The sequence below is a fragment of the Hyperolius riggenbachi genome, chromosome 6 (genome assembly GCF_040937935.1).
Source record: "Hyperolius riggenbachi isolate aHypRig1 chromosome 6, aHypRig1.pri, whole genome shotgun sequence".
NCBI lineage: Eukaryota > Metazoa > Chordata > Amphibia > Anura > Hyperoliidae > Hyperolius > Hyperolius riggenbachi.
Window position 1 is genome coordinate 265,562,926 of NC_090651.1, and position 21,572 is coordinate 265,584,497.

General features: G+C 46.0%; 1 protein-coding gene across 4 annotated transcripts in view; it reads right to left on the bottom strand.

Annotated features, from left to right (window-relative positions):
• DRD2 (dopamine receptor D2) overlaps positions 1-21,572 on the bottom strand; it is a 593,536-nt gene that overhangs the window by 68,464 nt on the left and 503,500 nt on the right. For all 4 annotated transcript variants that reach the window (XM_068240780.1, XM_068240778.1, XM_068240777.1 and 1 more), the window contains one exon: positions 182-318. In XM_068240780.1, the coding sequence (XP_068096881.1) occupies positions 182-318 (137 nt within the window). The remainder of the gene's footprint in view (positions 1-181; positions 319-21,572) is intronic.

Genomic DNA, 21,572 nt, shown 5'->3' on the forward strand with positions numbered 1-21,572 from the left:
GCACCACAGGATACTTTTCATTACACTAAGAAAAAGATGAACTTGACTATAAAGACAGGCCTGCCAAAACACACATTTGTTTTCAGGTAATCTGTGATAGTATACTAGAGATAATTTTTACTGTAAAAAAACATATAATCTCTATATTGTGAAAATTCATTCTTAAATATGTAATAATTACCTGTGTTATTGAGCCCAAAAAGGAGCGGACAGGAGATGGCGAAGGAGAGAACCCAGACAACTGAGATCATGACAGTCACTCTGCGCTTTGAACTATAGCGAGTATTGTAGAGCATCGGCATTGCCACAGCTGTATACCTAAAACAGGTAAATATTTTTAAAGAACAGTCACCAAGCAAACCAATTGAGAAAAAATGATGAACATGTTGTACTAGAATGTTCTATTTTCTCTACAAGAGCAATGTACCATGTATACTTGAGTAAAGGTTGACCCGAGTATAAGCCAACCAACGAAATGTTATCTAAATAAAAAGAAAAACACACTGTAAAAAAAAATTAAAAGAAAATGAGTCGAGTATAAGCTGAGAGTAGGAAACAGATATGCAGATTTTACAAGCTTACTTTCAAGAAAGCTAAAATACAGTTTTAAACATTGCAAGTGAATTTCACAGACTGTTCACAAATCTTTTCCACAAATGTTCGCAAGCTAAATGTTCGCAGTGGACCCCATTAACTTTAATGGCAGGCAAGCTTTAAAAAATGTCAAGGCATATTTGCAACCACAATTTATTTTAAAAAGATATCAAAACTGTCCAAAACGCAGGCTGTGCCATGGCAGAGGGGTATCAATGGCATTTTCCCACCAAATATGTATTTTATGTAGAGGCTTTTTTCAATTTTTCAACAGTTTTTAGATTTTTAATTTTAAGGTTTATTTAGAATGGCTGCTGTGTCAACCTGCCTACAAATTGTTATTTGCAGCCACCATAGCACAGGACTTAAGCATTTGTCATTTACCTGTCTAAAATTTGTTAGATGCAGCCACTGTAACAGGGAACTGAAAAATGTGGCATTTACATGCCTAATACATTCTTTAAATACATTTTGCAGTGCTTGAGTCTTACACTGTAATGCAAACACAGTATTGGTAAGCGACTTATATGACAATTATTATTATTTAGTATATTGTCTTGTTACTTAACTTTCCCTCGGGCTCACAATTTAATCCCAGTCATAGTCATATGCATACAGTATCTCATGTGGGCCAATTTAGAAGGAAGCCAGTTAACCTATCTGTATGTTTTTGGGATGTGGGAGGAAACCGGAGTGCCCGAAGGAATCCATGTAGATATGGGGAGAATATGCAAACTTCCTGCAGATAGTGCCCTGGCTGGGATTAAAACTTGGGACCCAGGCGCTGCAAGGTGAGAGTGTTAACCACTGCACCACCATGCTGCCCAATGTAAGGTGACACTAAATTTTTCAAGTACATTGCGGTCAATGAGTCACTAGTCCCTAGTTGGTGAACTGCAAGGAGCAGAGCACCTGTGCAAGCAGTTATTCAGCACTGGATACCATAGAAACTTAAACTCTACTAACTATCTGTCTCTCAATCAGCAGCACATCTCTCCCTACACTAACTCTAGGCAGACTGTAAAATGGCTTTGAGGTTTATAGGGGGAGGGGTGTAGCCTATGTGGTAAAAATGCTTAATCGGCTGTGTCAGGAATATATTGGGGTGCTGATGATGTTAGGAATACATAAACATATTCTATAATTTTTATATCTGCTGTGGTATGTCAAAGGTGTAGATATGCAGGCTAGATTCTTGGACTGTTCATGTATTTGTGTGGGTGGGTCACTAGACCTACATTTGCATCTAAAGAGGAACTGTACGCTGTGATCTTTTGTATTAATGTAGACAGCTGCCATTGTCTTCAGTGAATGGACCAGTCACTAGGCAAGGAAGCAGCTCATTAGGCCACTAGCAATGACTTTTGATCTGCTGTCCCAGGTGTGATTGTCTGCGTCTGTCTACAGGCAATTACAGGCAAACTGCTACCTGTAATCAAAATTCAATCTTTTCATGTATGTGCTAAAACACACTTTAACCAAGGAAATAATGTGGAGGAAGCTTTTTGATGTCTGGTAGGATACAATCTCAGCTATTGAATTCTGCAAACTTCAAGAAGCTAAAACAGGAACCCCTTTGAAGTTTGCATATCACAAGAAAGATTATGACAAGCGTTCGCTGATGTCACAAACGGGGAAACTGCATTAGTTCCTGGGGGCTGGACATTAAATGCCCCAGGGGACACTTCAGAGTATAAAAAGCAGAGACAGATACCTAGTGATCATCTTCTCTCGGAGGTAGCGAATAGCTAGGGATGACTCCTGGTCGAAACGGCGTCCTCCCGTCAAACAACGTTCTAACCTAAGCTGGTAACGTTCTTTTTTCCCCCGTTTATTTTTACGCAAATATCCGTGTGTGTTATCTTTGTAACTCTTAATTTTGTAATTTTTTTACTTTGTTTTTTTTGTAATCTTTTGTATATATTCTGTTCTGCATTGTTCCATGTTTTTCTGGAATATTAAATTATTATTTAATAAGCTTGACTTCTGCTGTGCTAAACTAACACTCATAGCCTAGAAGAGATTGAAGTGCAACTGTGTATAGTCCATGCCTATTTGTACGCTTGAGCAACACTACCATATGAAATTGTAATTGCATTGTGTGTGGGGGCATTTGTCATACGTTGGCCTAAAGCGCGCAGCTGACCCAACATACGATACGCCAGTGCGAGTAGCTAACAGTATCGTTCGGAACGACTGTTAGTGGTTTTACTGCACGACAGTGTAACTTGCATTACAAATCATTGTCTGATTGTGCTGTGTTACTGTACAACTGTATGGTGTGTGTGGGTGCGTGGCGTTCTCGTATTCGGCCTAAGCGCAAAGCTGACCCAAATACGAAAACGCAGATTGCGAGTTTAGCCCTCGACAGCTGAGGGGACATGTCTAGCAACGCTAGTGGTGGCAGTGGGAAGTGTTTGAGGGGTTCCAGCCTTGTTTGTAGCTTAAATAAGGCTGTTCCCCGCTTAATCTGATCAAACCCTCAGTCGGGAACCGTATACGCAGGCGTGCCGCGGGCCGGTTCCTGACATAATTGGCTGGCAGTGGTGGGAACGTTTAGTACATTAGTACGCAGTTTAGCTCGCTATTCTGAGTACTAAAGGCTGGAAGCTTGCTAGAAGCAACTAGCCTACAGAAGTCTACTCAGTGCAGAATCTATATACGTTTTTTTTTTTTTGTTCAAAGATACACACTTGGTATTTGCTTTCCCTTCCCCCCTTTTTCCTTTTTCTTTTTTGCAACACGATGGCTCAGAAAGCATCCAGCTATGCAAGGCAAAACAAAGAGATACTACTCAACCTGTGTGAGCCAGACTAAGGAGCAGTTAGTTCGTGCGCTCGATGAGCATGATGAGGCAGAGCGAGCCCGTGCTCCAACGTCAGCGGATGCAGCTCATGACAGGCCAGAGAAGGAATCGCTCCCGCCACAGGATGCGAGTGGAGACGATGTCCTGGATGATCCACTGAACACGGAGATGACATCTCTGGAAGCCGACCTACAGCTACTAGGTTCGGCTGAGCCCGAACTGCGCCTAAAGCTGATTCTGAAACATCGGCAAGCAGAGAGGGAAATACGACAAGCCCAGAGTTGCACAGCGACACCAGCTGGAGCTGGCTAAACTTCAGCAGCAGAACCGGTCTGCTGGACCCGCAGAACGCGAAGGTGAGCAAGTCCACAGAATCCCCCTGGATAAGTTCCCCGCTATGGACAAGGACTCTGACATATACACTTTGCTACAGGGGTTTGAAAGGACTTGTTGGCAGTATGGGGTGCCCCGTGAGCAGTGGGCAAGATACCTCACACCAGGGCTGAGAGGCAAGGCCCTGGAGGCGTTTGTGAGTCTCCCCCAGGAAGAAGAAACAGACTTTGAGGCAATTAAGAAAGCCATCATTGCGCGATACCACCTCACGCCAGAGGTGTATCGCAAACGTTTCAGGACAGTGCAGCGAGGTCCTAATGACAGCTACCTGGATCATGCTTGCAACCTGCGCACTGCCTTCCAGCAGTGGCTAAAAGGACTGTCAGTTAAAACCTTGGATGCCCTGCAGGAGCTGATGATAAAAGACCAGTTCCTACACACCTGTCCTGTTGAGGTCCGGCTGTTTGTGCTGGATCGAGAACCAAAGACAGTGGATGAGGCTGCAGAAATGGCCGATGCCTACACCGCCCATAGAGCACCTGAGTCCCGGAGGACTACTACGCCCAGCTGGAGAGGAGAACAGGTTGCTAAACCTGTTTCACCCAGCACCCAGAGGAGGCAAGCACCGCTGTCTCCTGGATTCAGGCAAGCAACCACTGACACTCGGAAATGCTTTGTATGTGACAGGGTGGGTCATATCAGCACAACTTGCCCAGAGAGGAAGAGGGAGGCCCCAAAATCCAGTGAGGCCTCAAACCCCAGTGAAGTCCCAACTGCTCTGTGTGCTACCAGGAATACCACTGGCTATGCAGAGAATCTGCAGCTTGTCACGGTTGGGGGTACAGTTGCCACTGGGCTGAGAGACACTGGAGCAGAAGTGACTCTCATACATCCCCAGCTTGTGAACCCAGAGCAGTACATACCTGGGAAAATGATTGCTGTCAGAGGAATTGGGGGTGTCACCACAGCAATACCCACCGCCTTGGTCCACCTGGATTGGGGGGCCGGCAGCGGATTGAAAGAAGTTGGGGTAACAGACAAAATCCCCACCAACGTTTTGCTGGGTACTGACCTGGGACGGTTAGTGGCCCGGTATGAGCCTAATCCAACCCCCGTGGAGCCCGCTTCCCCAGCAGAAGTTCAGGACTCTTGCAAGGTACTGTTTGATAATGCTGTGCAAGTGGGGAGTGCTAGTGGGCCCCCAGGGGTTATAGACTGTGTACTAGGAGCCAGCCCCAGTGATTCTCCAGTGCCTAGGCCTGGAGTGGGACATGTTGATACAAAGACTGCAGAAGCTGATGATGTCATTTATGACGCACGGACTATCGAGGTGATCGATGCAGGAACTGTTGATGATACTTGTAAAGTGCTGAGTAGCAATGTGTGTAATGATACCGATAATGTGGATGTTTTATGTGATGTTCTAAATGTCAATATATGTAAGGCGGATAATGTTGATATCATATGTGTTGTGCTACATAATGATGCTTGTCCTGTGGACACTCCGTCGGCTGCAGGAGTAACCAGCGGTGGTCGCTGGGCTGCAGCCGATGGATTGCCCACTGAAGGGGCAGATGGCACCAGGCCAGGTCTTCCCCTTCAGATGTTTTTAAGACCAAAGGTGATGGGGGGTATGATATGGGTAATGGGGGCGCTCCCTCAGCTGCCATGGTAACCCGCAGCGCTAGCAGGTCTAAAGCACAGGGACTGTCCACCGAAGTGGCAAATGCTGCTGGGTCAGCCACATCCAATTCGGAACCTGGCCCTGAGGGCCCAGGAGCCTCTCCGTCTGCAGCCTTCCTAGAATGTGTGACAGGCAGCACTGAGCTCTCTGGGGCTGTTCGATTTGACAGCAGCCTGGAAGAGCTCAGGGGGCTAGCCAGCAGGTCACCAGCTGGGAGGGGCAGGCTGAGAGGGTTCTGGGAAGTTATTCCCTCGGAGCTGTCCGAAGGGGAAGAGGCAGACCAGCAGATAATCGATCCCCAAAGGGACCGAGAGATAGCTCCTGCCACTATAGAGAAAGTGCGTGTAGCGACGTTTGGAACCCTCCCCCAGCTGCAGCACTGTCTCTATGGTCGCGAATTCACGGTTGTCACTGACTCGCATTCCCCTGGTTGGTTACGTCAGGTTGCCAAGGGCAACGACACATTGCAGTAACCTGACCTAGCTTTCCATTCGTATAGCTTGGAGCTAAGGAGTTACCCCTCCAGGCCCGGCCGTCAGTGTCGGCTTTGGCAGGACGATTCGTTAGAATCATCTGCCGGCGCCGTCTGGAAGAGGGGGCATGTCAGGAATATATTGGGGTGCTGATGATGTTAGGAATACATAAACATATTCTATCATTTTTATATCTGCTGTGGTATGTCAAAGGTGTAGATATGCAGGCTAGATTCTTGGACTGTTCATGTATTTGTGTGGGTGGGTCACTAGACCTACATTTGCATCTAAAGAGGAACTGTACGCTGTGATCTTTTGTATTAATGTAGACAGCTGCCATTGTCTTCAGTGAATGGACCAGTCACTAGGCAAGGAAGCCGCTCATTAGGCCACTAGCAGTCACTTTTGATCTGCTGTCCCAGGTGTGATTGTCTGCGTCTGTCTACAGGCAATTACAGGCAAACTGCTACCTGTAATCAAAATTCAATCTTTTCATGTATGTGCTAAAATACACTTTAACCAAGGAAATAATGTGGAGGAAGCTTTTTGATGTCTGGTAGGATACAATCTCACCTATTGAATTCTGCAAACTTCAAGAAGCTAAAACAGGAACCCCTTTGAAGTTTGCATATCACAAGAAAGATTATGACAAGCGTTCGGTGATGTCACAAACGGGGAAACTGCATTAGTTCCTGGGGGCTGGACATTAAATGCCCCAGGGGACACTTCAGAGTATAAAAAGCAGAGACAGATACCTAGTGATCATCTTCTCTCGGAGGTAGCGAATAGCTAGGGATGACTCATGGTCGAAACGGCGTCCTCCCGTCAAACAACATTCTAACCTAAGCTGGTAACGTTCTTTTTCCCCCCGTTTATTTTTACGCAAATATCCGTGTGTGTTATCTTTGTAACTCTTAATTTTGTAATTTTTTTACTTTGTTTTTTTTGTAATCTTTTGTATATATTCTGTTCTGCATTGTTCCATGTTTTTCTGGAATATTAAATTATTATTTAATAAGCTTGACTTCTGCTGTGCTAAACTAACACTCATAGCCTAGAAGAGATTGAAGTGCAACTGTGTATAGTCCATGCCTATTTGTACGCTTGAGCAACACTACCATATGAAATTGTAATTGAATTGTGTGTGGGGGCGTTTGTCATACGTTGGCCTAAAGCGCGCAGCTGACCCAACGTACGATACGCCAGTGCGAGTAGCTAACAGTATCGTTCGGAACGACTGTTAGTGGTTTTACTGCATGACAGTGTAACTTGCATTACAAATCATTGTCTGATTGTGCTGTGTTACTGTACAACTGTACGGTGTGTGTGGGTGCGTGGCGTTCTCGTATTCGGCCTAAGCGCAAAGCTGACCCAAATACGAAAACGCAGATTGCGAGTTTAGCCCTCGACAGCTGAGGGGACGTGTCTAGCAATGCTAGTGGTGGCAGTGGGAAGTGTTTGAGGGGTTCCAGCCTTGTTTGTAGCTTAAATAAGGCTGTTCCCCACTTAATCTGATCAAACCCGCAGTCGGGAACCGTATACGCAGGCGTGCCGCGGGCCGGTTCCTGACAGGCTGTACTGTCCCACATGACTTAAAGAGACTCTGTAACAAAAATGACAAGTTTTTTTCTACCATCCTACAAGTTCCTAAACCTATTCTAATGTGCTCTGGCTTACTGCAGCACTTTCTTCTATCACAGTCTCTGTAATAAATCAATGTATCTTTCCCCTGTCAGACTTGTCACCCTGTGTCTGGAAGGCTGCCAACTCTTCCGTGCTGATCTGTTATGCACACCCCTCTCCAGGCCCCTCTATGAACACTCCAGTGTGTGTGTTTTTTACATAAGCCAGCAGCGTCTCTGCTATCAAATCAGTGATAGAAGAGAGCTGGACAAAAATCCTCCTCTGTAAAGGCCCATACACACGTCGGATTTTCGTGAACGACGGGTCGCTTGAACGTCCCGTCGTTCGACCGCCAAATCGGGCGTGTGTACAGACTGTCGTTCGCGTGATAAGACTGAGTTTAAGCGATCCGCCCGGCGTCGTTCGAAAAAATCCGACGTGTGTATGGGCCTTTAGGCTGTGAAAGGAGCTGGGCTGACACATACTGAGGAATTATACACTCGCAGAGCTGTCTGCAGGAAGAAACAAACACAATCAGCCTCACAGCCTGTAACTTTTCAGTGTGTGAGAACTGCAGGGGACAGAAAGTAAACACACAAATGATCTCTTGAGATTCAAAAGGAAAGCTGTATACAGCCTGCTTGTGTATGGTTGTATTTTCTATGTGTGGACATACTGTACATCAACCTACTTCCTGTTTTGGTGGCCATTTTGTTTGTTTATAAACAAACTTTTTAAAACTGTTTTTTACTACTTTTAATGTGGCGGGGAGCGGCGAAATTGTGACAGAGGGGAATAGGAGATGTCCCCTAACGCACTGGTATGTTTACTTTTGTGCGATTTTAACAATACAGATTCTCTTTAAAGGGAACCTGAAGTGAGTACAATTATTTAAAATAAACACATGATGTACCTGCAAATTAATATTGCATACTAACCTCACCGTCAGTTCTTGTCAGAAGCTCACCATTTTCTTCTTACAATAATCCCTTCCAGTTCTGATAATATTTTGTCAGAACTGAAATATACCAGTTGCTGTCAGTTATATGTCAGCAGCTTTCAGTTACAACTGAATGTGCAAGGTAATGTCCATGTTTCCCTTTGGCTCAAGTGGGCGATATTACAGTTTAACAATGTGCTGACCACAAAGCTGTTATGGGCTAATGGCCATTTTTAAAATGGAGGATAGAAAATTCCATTGATCACATTAAACAAACAGGACGCAGGAGAGGAGAAAGAGATTGAGGAGTAGACTACACAGGAGGTAAGTATGACCTGTGTATGGTTATTTTGAGTTTTTATTTTCAGTTCAGGTTCTCTTTAAAGAGAATCTGTACTCTAATATTCTTACACTAAAAAGCATACCATTCTATTCCTTATTTTCTCCTGTGCCCCTCTGTGCTGTTTCTGCCACTCTCTGCTGCAATCCTGGCTTGTAATTAACAGTTTTAGGCAATGTTTACAAACAAACTAACCAGCTTCTAATAGGCTCAGCTAAGCATAGTGTGTGAGTATGCAGGGGGCCTGCAGAGGGTGTGTATCGCTTCTACCAATCACAAGCAGCCCTGCACATTCCACACAATCAAAGCCTTAGCCCGACAAACAGGACAGAGGAAAGATACATTGATTTATTACAGAGACAGTGTAATTAGGAAGAGCTGCAGTAAGCCCCAGCACATTAGAACAGGCATAGGAACTCATAGGATAGAAGAACTAAGGCTGAAAAAATTGTTACAGAGTCTCTTTAAGGGTGAAGTGCCAAATTATGGCACCACGGGAAAGTATGGGGCAATGCAAACATGGCAACCAATTTTTAACTACCATATTTTCCAGACTATAAGACACTCCAGACTAGAGGATGCACCTTGGTTTAGAGGGCAAAAATCAGGGGGAAAAACTACTAAACCAGGTGCCCCATCAACTACAGTACACTACACTACATTATTGCCCATTCCCCATTCCACTACACTACACTAACTCCAGATTTTCACCAGTTACAGTACACTACACCACACTACACTACACACTACACTAACCCCAGATGCCCAACAGCTATGTTACTCTACACTAACCCCTGTGCCCCCCAGCTACACTACATTATACGTGATCCTGCTGCTGAGCTCCTCTCCCACTCTGTCTCCAGTCATCTTGCCACTATACACTCTGGTCCCCAAAGGGTACTGTCCTTCACACATCAATATCCCAGGTGCCATGCTCCTCTTCCCCCCAGGCTCCATTTGCAGACTCTGCACAGCCTGCTGCTGTACACGCTCCATCCTGATTGGTTGCAGCACTGTGTCTAGTTACTGTTGCTCTTATGCTGAGTGACTTTATGGCACATTTGTGCGGTGGGCATGCATGACGTGCATCAAGTCTAATGCTGGGGATACACGGTACGTTTCTGTACCGTGTATCGACCAGCTGATCCGGCCAGCTGATAATATTCAGCTGGCCCGATCATGCCGCTCGACCTGCGCCCACTCGATTCCCGCTGGCGGACAATGGCAGGTAATCAATGATAAGGACCGCTGGCGGGGACAAGCGGGAATCGATCCGCACACGCGGATGAGCGGGGATGCGGCGGGGACGCGGCTGGGGTCAATCCGGCGGCAAATTGAGCCGCCGGTCGACCCGTGTATGCCAGGCATAACAGTAACAGGGCAGCAGTAACTAGGAAGGATGCTGAACCAGAAAGGGCAGTGGGTGTACAGAAGGATGATGCAGTGGCTGCAGAGGGACACTGAGGAAAAGAGGAACTCAGCAGCTGGGGTCATGATGATGTGTGATGGGCGGTGCCCTCGGAAGACTGGAGTGTAAAGCAGCACGATGACTGGAAACAGGGGAGAAGAGGAGCGCGGCAGCAGTATTGGTAAGTACTTCTCTGCTCACTCTGCACCGTATCTTCTGAATATAACAAGCATCAACTTTTCTTCCCCCAGTTTTGGAGAAGAAAATGTACTATTTATAATCTGAAAAATACGGTAGTTTGAATGATTAAATTTGATTAAGAAAACCCTGAAAATGTATAGCAGTATAATTATTGGTATATTTTAATGACATACAGTATGAAGAATATCAAAAAAGAAAACCATCCCAAAAAATGATGTACTTTGGCTTGTCCTGTCACTGTCTTCTGATGACAGGTCCAGTTAAGTACCACAGCCGCTCTTATTCCTCAATTGTGTTTATCACCTTAGCATGACAATTTTGGCAGTTAAATTGCTAGAAGGAGATGCGTATTTTTTTACACTTTCTATGGCTTCTGGATGATTGACTGTCACATCCTCTGGGGAAAAGTAAGACTGACAAGCAAAGATGATATTAAAAAATAAAAAAAACATTTTTAATTAATAGATTTCTTGAGTTTCTGTATGAGTCGTAGAGTGTCTAGATCTGTAAATAATGTCACTGTCTAGCACAAACACTTTCCAAAAAAACTAAACATTTTTAGAGAGGAGAAGGGTGAAAAACTGTAACTCATATGTGCACGGACTGTGATCTATAGGGATGGCAGAACACATTCACTGGCTGTTTGTGCCAGCGCTATTCTTTACCACAGTTCCATTTTTTCACCCTTCACCCCTAAAATCAGGTGGGACAGATTGGCCAATCAGACATGGTCACCACCTGGCCCCCATTCCATAAAAGGCACGATCTTGGTGGCCATTTTCATTTTGCATTAGTCAGTGTAGGGAGAGGTGCTGCTGCTGCAGACAGAGGGACATTGAGAGATGGGCTGTTTTTGCGATTTGTGTGAATATTGTGCTGTGTAGCTGCTTCCCAGGTGCTCTGCTTCTTGCATTTCTCCAGCTATGAACACCCAATAGTCATTTTGAGCAGGGATGTTAATCCGGACTCCGGATATCTGGGTAACCCGGATATCCAACCATTTTTCAGCTATCCGATTCGGATTCGGATTCTGGATTTCTGTGGTAATCCGGATAGCTATCTGTGGATATTTGGTCGCATACCCGGATATCCGCGGATATCAGTCGGATATCCGAATCCGAATACTGTAACTAAGGAGATGACATCATTGAGCCAATCAGAGGGCTCCCAGTAGAAGCCCTAGCAACCAATCACAGAGGGGAACACTGGCCAGCCCCCCGTGTGTAAAGAGGCGGCCATGTTGAGGCAACTTGTCCTTGCTTTGTGACTGCACACTGAGAGACACTCCTGTGCTGTTTGGTTAAATCAAGTGCTTTCTACTGTGTTAAACCCAGTGTTTTTACACATTAACACCTGTACTATACCACTTTTTTATTGTTGTTTAGCTAGTAGTTTGTTGTGTTGTGATTTTAGTTAGTGTGTGTGTCTGTGACAGTCTCTGCTGCAGCCTGCATCAGCTCTGCTAGTTAGGTGTCTGTGTCTGTGTGTGTGCTGTTTGTGCACACAGGCCAGGCCTGTGCTATATTGCCTTAGCTTAGCTACAGTATAGTTTAGGGCATAGGGGAATACATTACTGTGTAATTATGTAGTTATTTAGTACTGCAGTGCTTAGTTGTTAGAGACTAGTACTGTCTGTGCTAGCTTACTACTACAGATCACTGCATTTCTGCTGCGCTGCTGATTGTCAGTGTGTGTGACAGATAGACTGTCCGTTAGGGTGCACACTGTTTTCTTCTTCTTTTACTCAGTTGTCTATCACCCCCATGCTGATTCATCAAAGTCCAACACCGATTTCAATAAAGTGCAAGTACCCCACATCCATCTGGTGATATCATCATCACACAAACTTGCACTATGTCTGCTGGCACTGGCACACGGGGGAAGGGCATCAAGGGCAAGAAGAGAGGGAACATTGCTGGCACCGTCCGTCACCACCAGCAGTTTTGCCGCCCCAGTGTCCATTCCGCCGCTAGTCACTGGCCATGGACGCACTGGGCACCGAGCTGATAGGGGAAGTCACGCTGCAGATGTGCAGCAGTGTGTAGCGACCATTTTTCAGCAAGGTCAGCATTGCAAATTGGAGGAGAAAGATGCCAAACCTGTGATGCAGCTGATGGTGGATGAGCAGGCCACCACCAGCCCTACACCTTCATCCCCGCCATCACTCCTGTTCACAGGAGCAGCAGCAGCCGCCCAGCAGTGCCTGGGGACTCGTCGGTCATCATGTCAACCACAGCGGGCAGCCTACCCTTAGTCAGCGGGCTCTGTAGTCCAGACACCGCAAGCGCAATCAGGGCTGTTACCACTGACTTTGAGGAGGACATTTTGGCGACACTGGGGTTTGCGGAGGAGTCAGATATGGTAACGGGGATTGTTGGGCGGGATTCCTTGCCTGAGGTGCCAGCAGAAGAGGAGTTTGGGGGGTCATCAACATCCCAGTAATTGTTTGAGGAGGGGGCGTATGATGCTGGTGATAATTATGATGTCGAGATGGATCGTGACTACCACAGGAGGGGATGTTGGCTCTGAGTCTGAAGAGGAGGAGGCATCTGTGGGTCTGGCACGGAGAATCAGCATCGATTACATTGGCAGGAGCAGCAGTGGGCGTGGAATGCGGGACCCACAGCCTGCTGCTTTATCTTCAGCCGCTACCACCAGCTGCACCACTCAACCCCAGGCCCCAACCACCACAGGGAGAAAAACAGCAGCAGCAGCCCAAGCAGGGTGTAAGGGAAAATTGTTATCCCCAATCTGGCAGTTTTTTGATCTGCCCTCAATGGACAGCAAGTTTGCCACTTGTAATGTGTGCCAGGTGAAGCTGAGCAGAGGTTGCAACTTGCAACCCCTCCAACTCTGGCACCTCCAGCTTCATCAACAATCTGGCAAAAAAGCATTATGTTGAGCATGAGGAGTTCAAGAGGCTGAAGGAAGCTGGCGCTGGCAGTGTTCCGAGTCGACCAAAAGCACCACCAGAACCCCCTTTTCCAGTGCCACTCCTGCCGACACTAAGTCCTGTTCAGGCAGCCAGTCCTCCTCAGTGGTCTCCTCTGCTCCCTTCTCCTCTTCCTATGCAGCCAAAAAATGCCAACAGACCCTTTTGAGCGAGTCCTTTGTGGTTAGGGCTCAGCCTCCCAGCAGCCAATGAATCTGCCAGCTGAACGGCTTGCTTGCACGGGCCATGTCCTCCCAGCTCCTCCTGTACTCCTTTGTGCAGGAGGGGAGCAACATGCGTGCGCTCCTGCAGAGCGCAGCGCCGGATTGGCCAATACCCAGCCGGCACTACTTCTCACGTACGGCCATCCCAACACTGTACCGCTTTGCGATGGCCAACGTAGAGCGTGGACTGGATCATGCAGTGGGTGAGCGTGTCCATGTGATCATGGACTCATGGTCAAGCCGATTCGGGACAGGCCGGCACCTTTCATTCACCATGCACTAGGTCAGGTTAGTGAAAGGGGGTGAGGAGGGGACAGCAGCATCGGTGTCTGAGAATGGGGACAACCTGGTTGCTGCCATCCACCGGGGAGCCCTCACCCACATCCCCTGTCTGACCCACGTCCCGAACCTGGTGGTGCAGAAATTTCTGAGCACCTACCAAGGGATGGACCCACTTTTGAAAGCGGTTCAGAAAACGGTGGGTTAGTTCCGCCGCTCGGGCGGTGCCTCAGCAGCTCTGGAAGCCGTGCAGCTGGAGCTGGACCTCCCACAGCACCGGCTCATTATTGATGTTGCAACACGATTGAACTCCACCCTGGCCATGTTAGAGCGTCTGGTTGAACAGAGGCAGCATGTCAACCGATGCCTGGCCAGAGCCACTGTGGACGCCACCGTGTTAGGGACCGGCACCACCCACCACCCGACCATCATCCTGAATGCAGAGTGGGAAAAAAATGCAGCTGGTGTGCTTGGAGCTGGCACCCTTCCTGGAGGCCACCAACATGTTCAGCCGGGACCTTGCGTTGCTGTGTGAGTGGGTGACCATGGTGTGCATGCTTGACAAGGCCCTCGATGCTCTGCTGGAAGTGGGAGAGGCAGCCTTGATCCAGCAGGAGCAGCAGCAGCAGCCTTCACAGTCCACCTCTGTGCGTCAGGAGGAGGAGGTTAAGGACTTGGAGTTGGAGGACTTCGAGGAGTTGGAGGTCCCTGACCTTGAAGATGAGGGGGCACGGCCAAGTGCAGCTGCAGTGGTGCGGAGGTGGAGAGAGCAGGGGGAGAATCAGGAATCAGAGGAGGAGGACAGCACTGAGGGTGATGAAGACAAGTATGTGTCAGCAGAGATGGCAGACCTCTTCCCCATGGCAGTGCACATGCTGCAGTGCCTGCGCAGTGACCCAAGAGTCAAGCAGATGCGTGCTCGGGAGGACATGTGGATCACCCTGATGCTGGACCCATGGCTGAAGGGAAAGCCTCATCAGTTCCTGCCTGCAGGAAAAGACCCTGTGCGCCAAACGAGGGACTTGCAGCGGTCCCTGGTTCGGCACTTGGAGGAAGCCTTCCCCCAGACTTCCCACCCCCCTGCTGTCACAGTCCAGCCTGCACAGCAGCAAGTGCCTGTGTCCATCAGCAGCAGAAGCCCATCAAACCTGCTGTTTCTCTCGAAGCCATGCCGGTACAGCTGCAGACTGAGGAGGTGCCTGCAGCAGCATGTGGCTTTTAAAGCCAGAACCAGCGCCTGACCCATATGGTGGCAGACTACATAGGGTCCTTCAGTGGGCTTGACAGCGACACCCCTGTGGACCCCTTGGATTACTGAGTCAAGCACCTGGAGATTTTGAGCGAGCTGGCGCAGTATGCCCTGGAAGTGCTGTCCTGCCCGCCTTCCAGAGTGCTTTCAGAGAGGTGCTTCAGTGCGGCCGGTGGCGTGGTCACCAAGAAGCGCTCTCGTCTGTCTACCCAGTCTGTGGACAGACTGACATTTCTCAAAATAATCCAGGCTTGGCCCCTGTTGTTGTCAAGAGGGGGAAATGAAGTGGCTGGAAATCACTATGCCTGCCTTACCACCCTTTACCAGCACAACCTCCAGGCTCCGTCTTGAGTCATAAGCCTGGTTCAAATATTTTTACAGTCGTGGTACCAACACACTAGGTGCCATGATGAACTATGTAAGCACAATTGCTGTGTAATTTTTTGGTGGTGTCTTGTCCGAGTTGTGGGGAGGCTCCAACTGCGGCAGTACGACCACTTCCTGGAACCTCTCCTAATGTTTTACTGAGCCGTGGTACCAACATACTAGGTGCCATGGTGAACTGAAAACTGTCATGTCCCAGATGTGCGGTTGGACTTTGGACACAATGTGAGCTGCACGACCGCTGTCTGGAATCTACTCCTGATGTTAATTTTACAGCCATTTTTTTTGTATTTTTTTGTATTTTTAACGCCCCACATAATAAATTAGTGTTTCCCTTTAAAAAACATGATGCTACATGCATCATTAACCTAAAAAAAAAACTTTTTGGAAGCTATTTATAGGCCATTTCCATTTTTTCTATCTGTATCCGAATCTGCCCGGATAGCCCGGATAATGCATTCAGATATCCGCATGTACGCGGATATCAGAACGTTTGGATCCGGATATCTGGGTATCCGGATCAATTCGGATTTTGAAAGAGGGTATCCGAGCACCCCTGGTTTTGAGGACTCTTCTCATTCACAAAAGTCCTTTTGGGGACTGACAGTGATATTTACCCTGCTGTACTTACTATTTGCTGTTGCTTTTTTGTGGTGTGGTGTGGTGTGTTGTAGCAACACAACACCCCCACATAGAGAGAGAAATAGGCAGTGCTACTAGTCAGGCTGCAAATGAAATGAACACAACAGAGGTGTGCAGCGCCTCCAGGGACTTATACACACCTTTAATGCAAATCAAATGCAAACTATGCACTAATCCCTAATCTAAATAATTTGAATGCAAACTGATACACATGAATGCAGCTAGCCACAAGTAGACTTACATTTTTCTACAACAGGAGAAAATGGCAGTGCTTTCAAATAAAGGCTGCACCCAAATTGATCAGCTGCATAGATATGCAGCAGAGCTCAAACATGGGCAACTTACATTCAAACCAGATGCAGCAAAGGTGGACGTTGGCTTCAAAAACAGATTTTGTGTTGATTACAAGCTAATTGTTCTTATTCTAATAGCTGAGCAACAGGCCAGATTGCAGAACAGCAATCAGACCTGCACAAGTGCTCACTAAGATAACAAACTAGACAGTCAGGCTCTCTGAGTGAAAAGACACACTCAATGAAAATATGTCACCACAGTGACTAAAACCTGTATGATATGTATTCTGACAGCAGTAAATACAAGAGAATTCAGAACCCTGCTAGCTTGCACCTAATCTGCATTGCTCACTACCTCTACTCTCTGCCCCCTCCCTTTCTTCTCCCACTCTTCTTTAATTGTTAGGACTCCTGATTTAAAGATCTGTAGCTAACAATGATTCCCAGCCCTCCTATCAATAATGATCCCTCATAATCTGTGGTGCAGCTACATAGCAATCCCCGCATTCTCAGATCCACAGGTTCTAATATTCTAGTCATACCCAGAGTCCACTTGGAATATTTTGGTCCCAGAGCCTTCTGTCATGCTGCCCCTACATTTTGGAACTCCTTACCTCAACAGATCAGGACAGCTCCATCCCTGGACGTGTTTACATCCAGACTGAAAACCCACCTGTTCAGTTTGGCATTTGCAGAAATATAACTTTTGTTGTGTGAATACTTCATCCTACTACCAACTACTGAATCTGAGAGAGCCTAAGTGCTTTGAGTCCTATGGGAGAAAAGCACTATAGAAATGTTATTGTATTGTATTGTATTACTCAAGTATTGCAGACTCCTCAGAATAGCCATGTCAATGATGTTTCACCCAGCATGGCCATGCCATGTCCCCACAGTTTCCTGAGTACAGTTATGTCTCCCCAGAGTCCCCAGTAAAGCCAGCCCTGACCTAACAATATGCTACATTCTGTTAGAAAATGATCACTAAAAAGTTCATGTATTTTATGTAAAATGCAAGTTGTAGATTACTGCAGCCGTGGGAACGTTTTTTGTGCATAGTTTTTTTTTTGATCATGTAGCTAGCCTAGCGCTAGCTACATGATTCCCCCCTCCCTGCTTCCTCCCTCCCACCCCTCCAATCGCTGCCGGCGCGAAGACCCGTCCGGAAATCCCATTCTGAACGGGATTTCCTTCAGGGCTTCCCCCGTCGCCATGGCTACGAACGAAGTGGCTTGCTGCGTGTTTAAAAAAAACCTCAAATCGGCCCAGCGGGGCCTGAGCGGTGACCTTCGGCGTCTCTGGACAAGCTCAGCTCGTCCAGAACGCTAGGGAGGTTAAATAGCCATCACTAATTCTGTACTGTTGTAATCTTATAGTTTTGGAAGATACAGAATTTATAATAGCTGGAATTAGCAGTGGTGACAGTGACCCCAAAATTGGTAGGACAAATACTGTGAGAGATTTCCCTGCTTGTGGTAAAGGCAGAATTTGCATTCCCCCAGCTCACAAGCACAATCAGCACCCTGTTCTCCCTGTAGCTTGATGCAGCTCTATATTGCCAATACTTCATATGGCATAAAACAGGATTTAATGTTTAACTTACTTATGATAATGCAGAAACAGAAAGTATAATTTTGTTCCTGTGACATTTCTAACGTATTAGAAGTTCCACCAGGGAAATCACATCCAAGCACCTGCCAGCGCAAAATCAATGTTCTCTGAGAGCTTTAATTCATGCACTACATAGCTGTGCAGTGATATAAACATTTCCTACCTAATAAGAGTGCATTTTTTCGATATGTCCTAACTAAAAGGTGATTAAATTAATAGCATTTTTTTTCTATAACAGAAAAGAGCACATTTTAAAAAATACTTTTCCTACAAAATGTGTACATCCGTTGCATAGTGCTCCCTTGTTAAAAAAAAAAATACTAAAAGCCAAAAAACTATTTCTATGAGTCAAGAATACACTGATTTGCTGGTAGCTCTGTCCTATCAGCACTGAGAGAAGATAGGTTAGACATAAGCAAAATGAATGGACTTCACAACTAGAAGGCTGTGCTTCTCTGAATCACACATTATACCTTTTTTGGGGCACGTTTGTTGGCAGTATTAACTGAATTACTTTAAACTGCAGTATAGTAAAGCAACCACAAGATGTCACTGTCTGTAGAATGATGTGGTATTGTGATTTCCTTTATTCATTCCGTGTTCCTCTCTGTTATAACGAAGCTGCACTATCTGGTGGTTGTGTATGATTTCATCTCTGCGTGTTTTTCTTCAGTAAAGAGTTCTAACATGTTATACTGAGTGAATATCTGCATGTAAAGACCACTCTGCTCTATCAACATTAAAGGAGAACTGTAGTGAGAGGGATATGGAGGCTGCCATATTTATTTCCTTTTAAGCAATACCAGTTGCCTGGCAGCCCTGATGGTCTATTTGCCTAAAGAAGTGTCTGAATCACACCAGAAACAAGCATGCAGCTAATCTTGTCATATCTGTCTAAATTTGTCAGAAACACCTGATCTGCTGCATGCTTGTTCAGGGCCTATGGCTGAAAGTATTAGAGGCAGAGGATTAGCTGAATAGCCAGGCAACTGGTATTGCTTAAAAGGAAATAAATATGGCAGCCTCCAATATACCTCTCACTACAGTTCTCCTTTAACCACCGGCATTGAGGATCTCCTTACAAAGTCTTGGCAAATGAGGCAATGTCAGTTCTCATGCATCGCTACAAGGTTCTTCAGATGAAGCAGGTATTGTGGGCACCACGTAGACTATAATGTCAGTTGCAACTATAGCAGTGCCCAGGGGTGGAGGTGGGGGTAATTTGGGGGCCGGTGATGCTCGATACATTTCTAGATTAGGAAGTGCGGTTATTGGTAGAGGGAGTTTCAGCAGTGAAGACAACACAGCTATTGGTGGAAGTTTATGGTGGTGGGGGTTCTTAGTTAGGGTTAGGCATTTCATTTAGTGATAGTAAAATATCTGTGAAAGTAACTGTTATTCTATTATCATATTACCCTTTGCTAATTAGTAAAATATCACTAATTTACCAAACTACCGTGACAAAGTTTTTACATGTATAGCCCTCTAAACCTATTTAACAAAAAAATTGAATAGCTGTCTTTACTGTAATAGTGGTCTTTACAGGCGTAGTTAGGGCTTTCAGCACCCAGGACAAAAGGCAGATTTAGCGCCCCATTTGGCTAGATTTGCAGCACGCATGACTGTGGCCATGCTTCATTATCTGGTGGTGGTCATGGGTGAAGCTACGACTATGGCAGGGATTAGAGTGTGAGCTCCTCTGAGGACAGTCAGTGACATGACTATGTACTCTGTACAGTGGTGCAGATGATGTCAGTGCTGTATAAATACATAATAATAATATGGCAGGACATTTGACTATGATATGATTAGATTATGAGCGTCCTTGAGGACAACCAGTGACATGACTATGTACTCTGTAAAGTGCTATAGAAATACATAATAATAATATGGTAAGACATTAGACTATGACTATGATAAGATTAGATTGTGAGCTCCTCTAAGGACAGTCAGTGACATTACTATGTACTCTGTAAAGTGCAGCAGAAGATGTCAGTGCTATATAAATACATAATAATAATGTAATGCTTGTGTGCATAAGCAATACTGTCACAAGAGTAATGCTTGGGGGTTATACTTTGACCACCCAGAACAACAAGACTGGTAGCTGAATAATGGAAAAGGCTACACAGGCTGTCCAGAGCAACTGCAGCTCTGGGCTTCTGATATCGCTACAAATAAGATGCAATGGCAGCGCAGTGCAATGTTGTGCTGTCTTAGCGATAGCAAGCATTCAGACAGGTACGACAGGACTATAGATTGGAGCGTAACTACTAGCAACCGCAGCTCACAGTCACATCCACAGAAGCAGAGCATGCAGGCTAACAAAAGTCACCAGCAAGCATCCACACAGGCAAGACTACAGGAAAGAATGTAACTAATAGCAACACAACTATGCTAGCTAATGTGAGACAGACTTTTATGCTGGCATCGACCAATGGATGCAAACATGCAAATCTCCACACAGCTGAATGGTAGTCATTCAATCCTGAGCTGACTTGATTACCATTTCCTAGCTGGTTGTGAATGCAAAGGACTCTCATAGGAAATACATGCAGTATTATGTAACAACATGACTGCAGGAAATCCAGGGCTATCTGGACGCAGCTCAGCTGTAGCAAGCAATTGGTAGAATGATGACAGCATCCTGAGCTGCCCAGAACTGCAGAGCAATTGCAAATGACAATGTGACTCATTGCAAATGCACAACCGAATGCAGGCAGACAAGCCAGAACTGTCCGTTTGCAGCTCCACTGCAAGGGACAGAATACACTACAGGAGGGATCCTTACACATAATATGGTAGGACATTAGACTATGGCTATTGTAGGATTAGATTGAGAGCTGCTCTGAGGACAGATGTCTAGCTACCTGTGTAGCACTGTGTTCACTTACCCTGCCTGACACATAACATCATGCTTGTGCATGTCCAGTCCCCACATAGGCATAGAACACATCCCTAGCAAGCAGACAGCTAGCAAGTGTCAGCCCTGCAGTGTTGTGTCAAGGGATAAAGTAATTAGAGTGGGATGGAAGAGTGAGGGAGTGACACAGGCAATCAATATCTTCCTCACCAGACCTGCAGTTAGCTGTCCCTTAGTACTTGCAGAAATCAGGGACATCCAGGCAAGAGCAGGTTAAAGAAGTAAAAAAGAAGTTTCCAAGGATGGAGAAAGGGACATGAATGAATAGGGAATGAGACACAGCAAACAGGCAGCAACAGATCAGTTAATAGACTGTCATCTCAAATAGTGGTGCTCGGATACCTATTTTTGATATCCGGGTTGTTCCGGATCCAGATAGCAAAAAATCTGGATAAATCCAGATATCTGGATTCGAACCTTTCAGAAATCCGAGTCTATCCAGATATCTGAACACTGAAATCCGGAACTGGCCTTTAAATTGCTTCCAAAACATCTTTTATAGTAAATGATGCATGAAGCAAATGTTTATGTGGGGAGGTATATTACAAAAAAGAAAAAAAAAAAAAAAAAAAAAGAAGAAGTTAGTAGTACAGTAATCTAGCCCATTTCCGTTTCCGAGACAATTCCGCATAC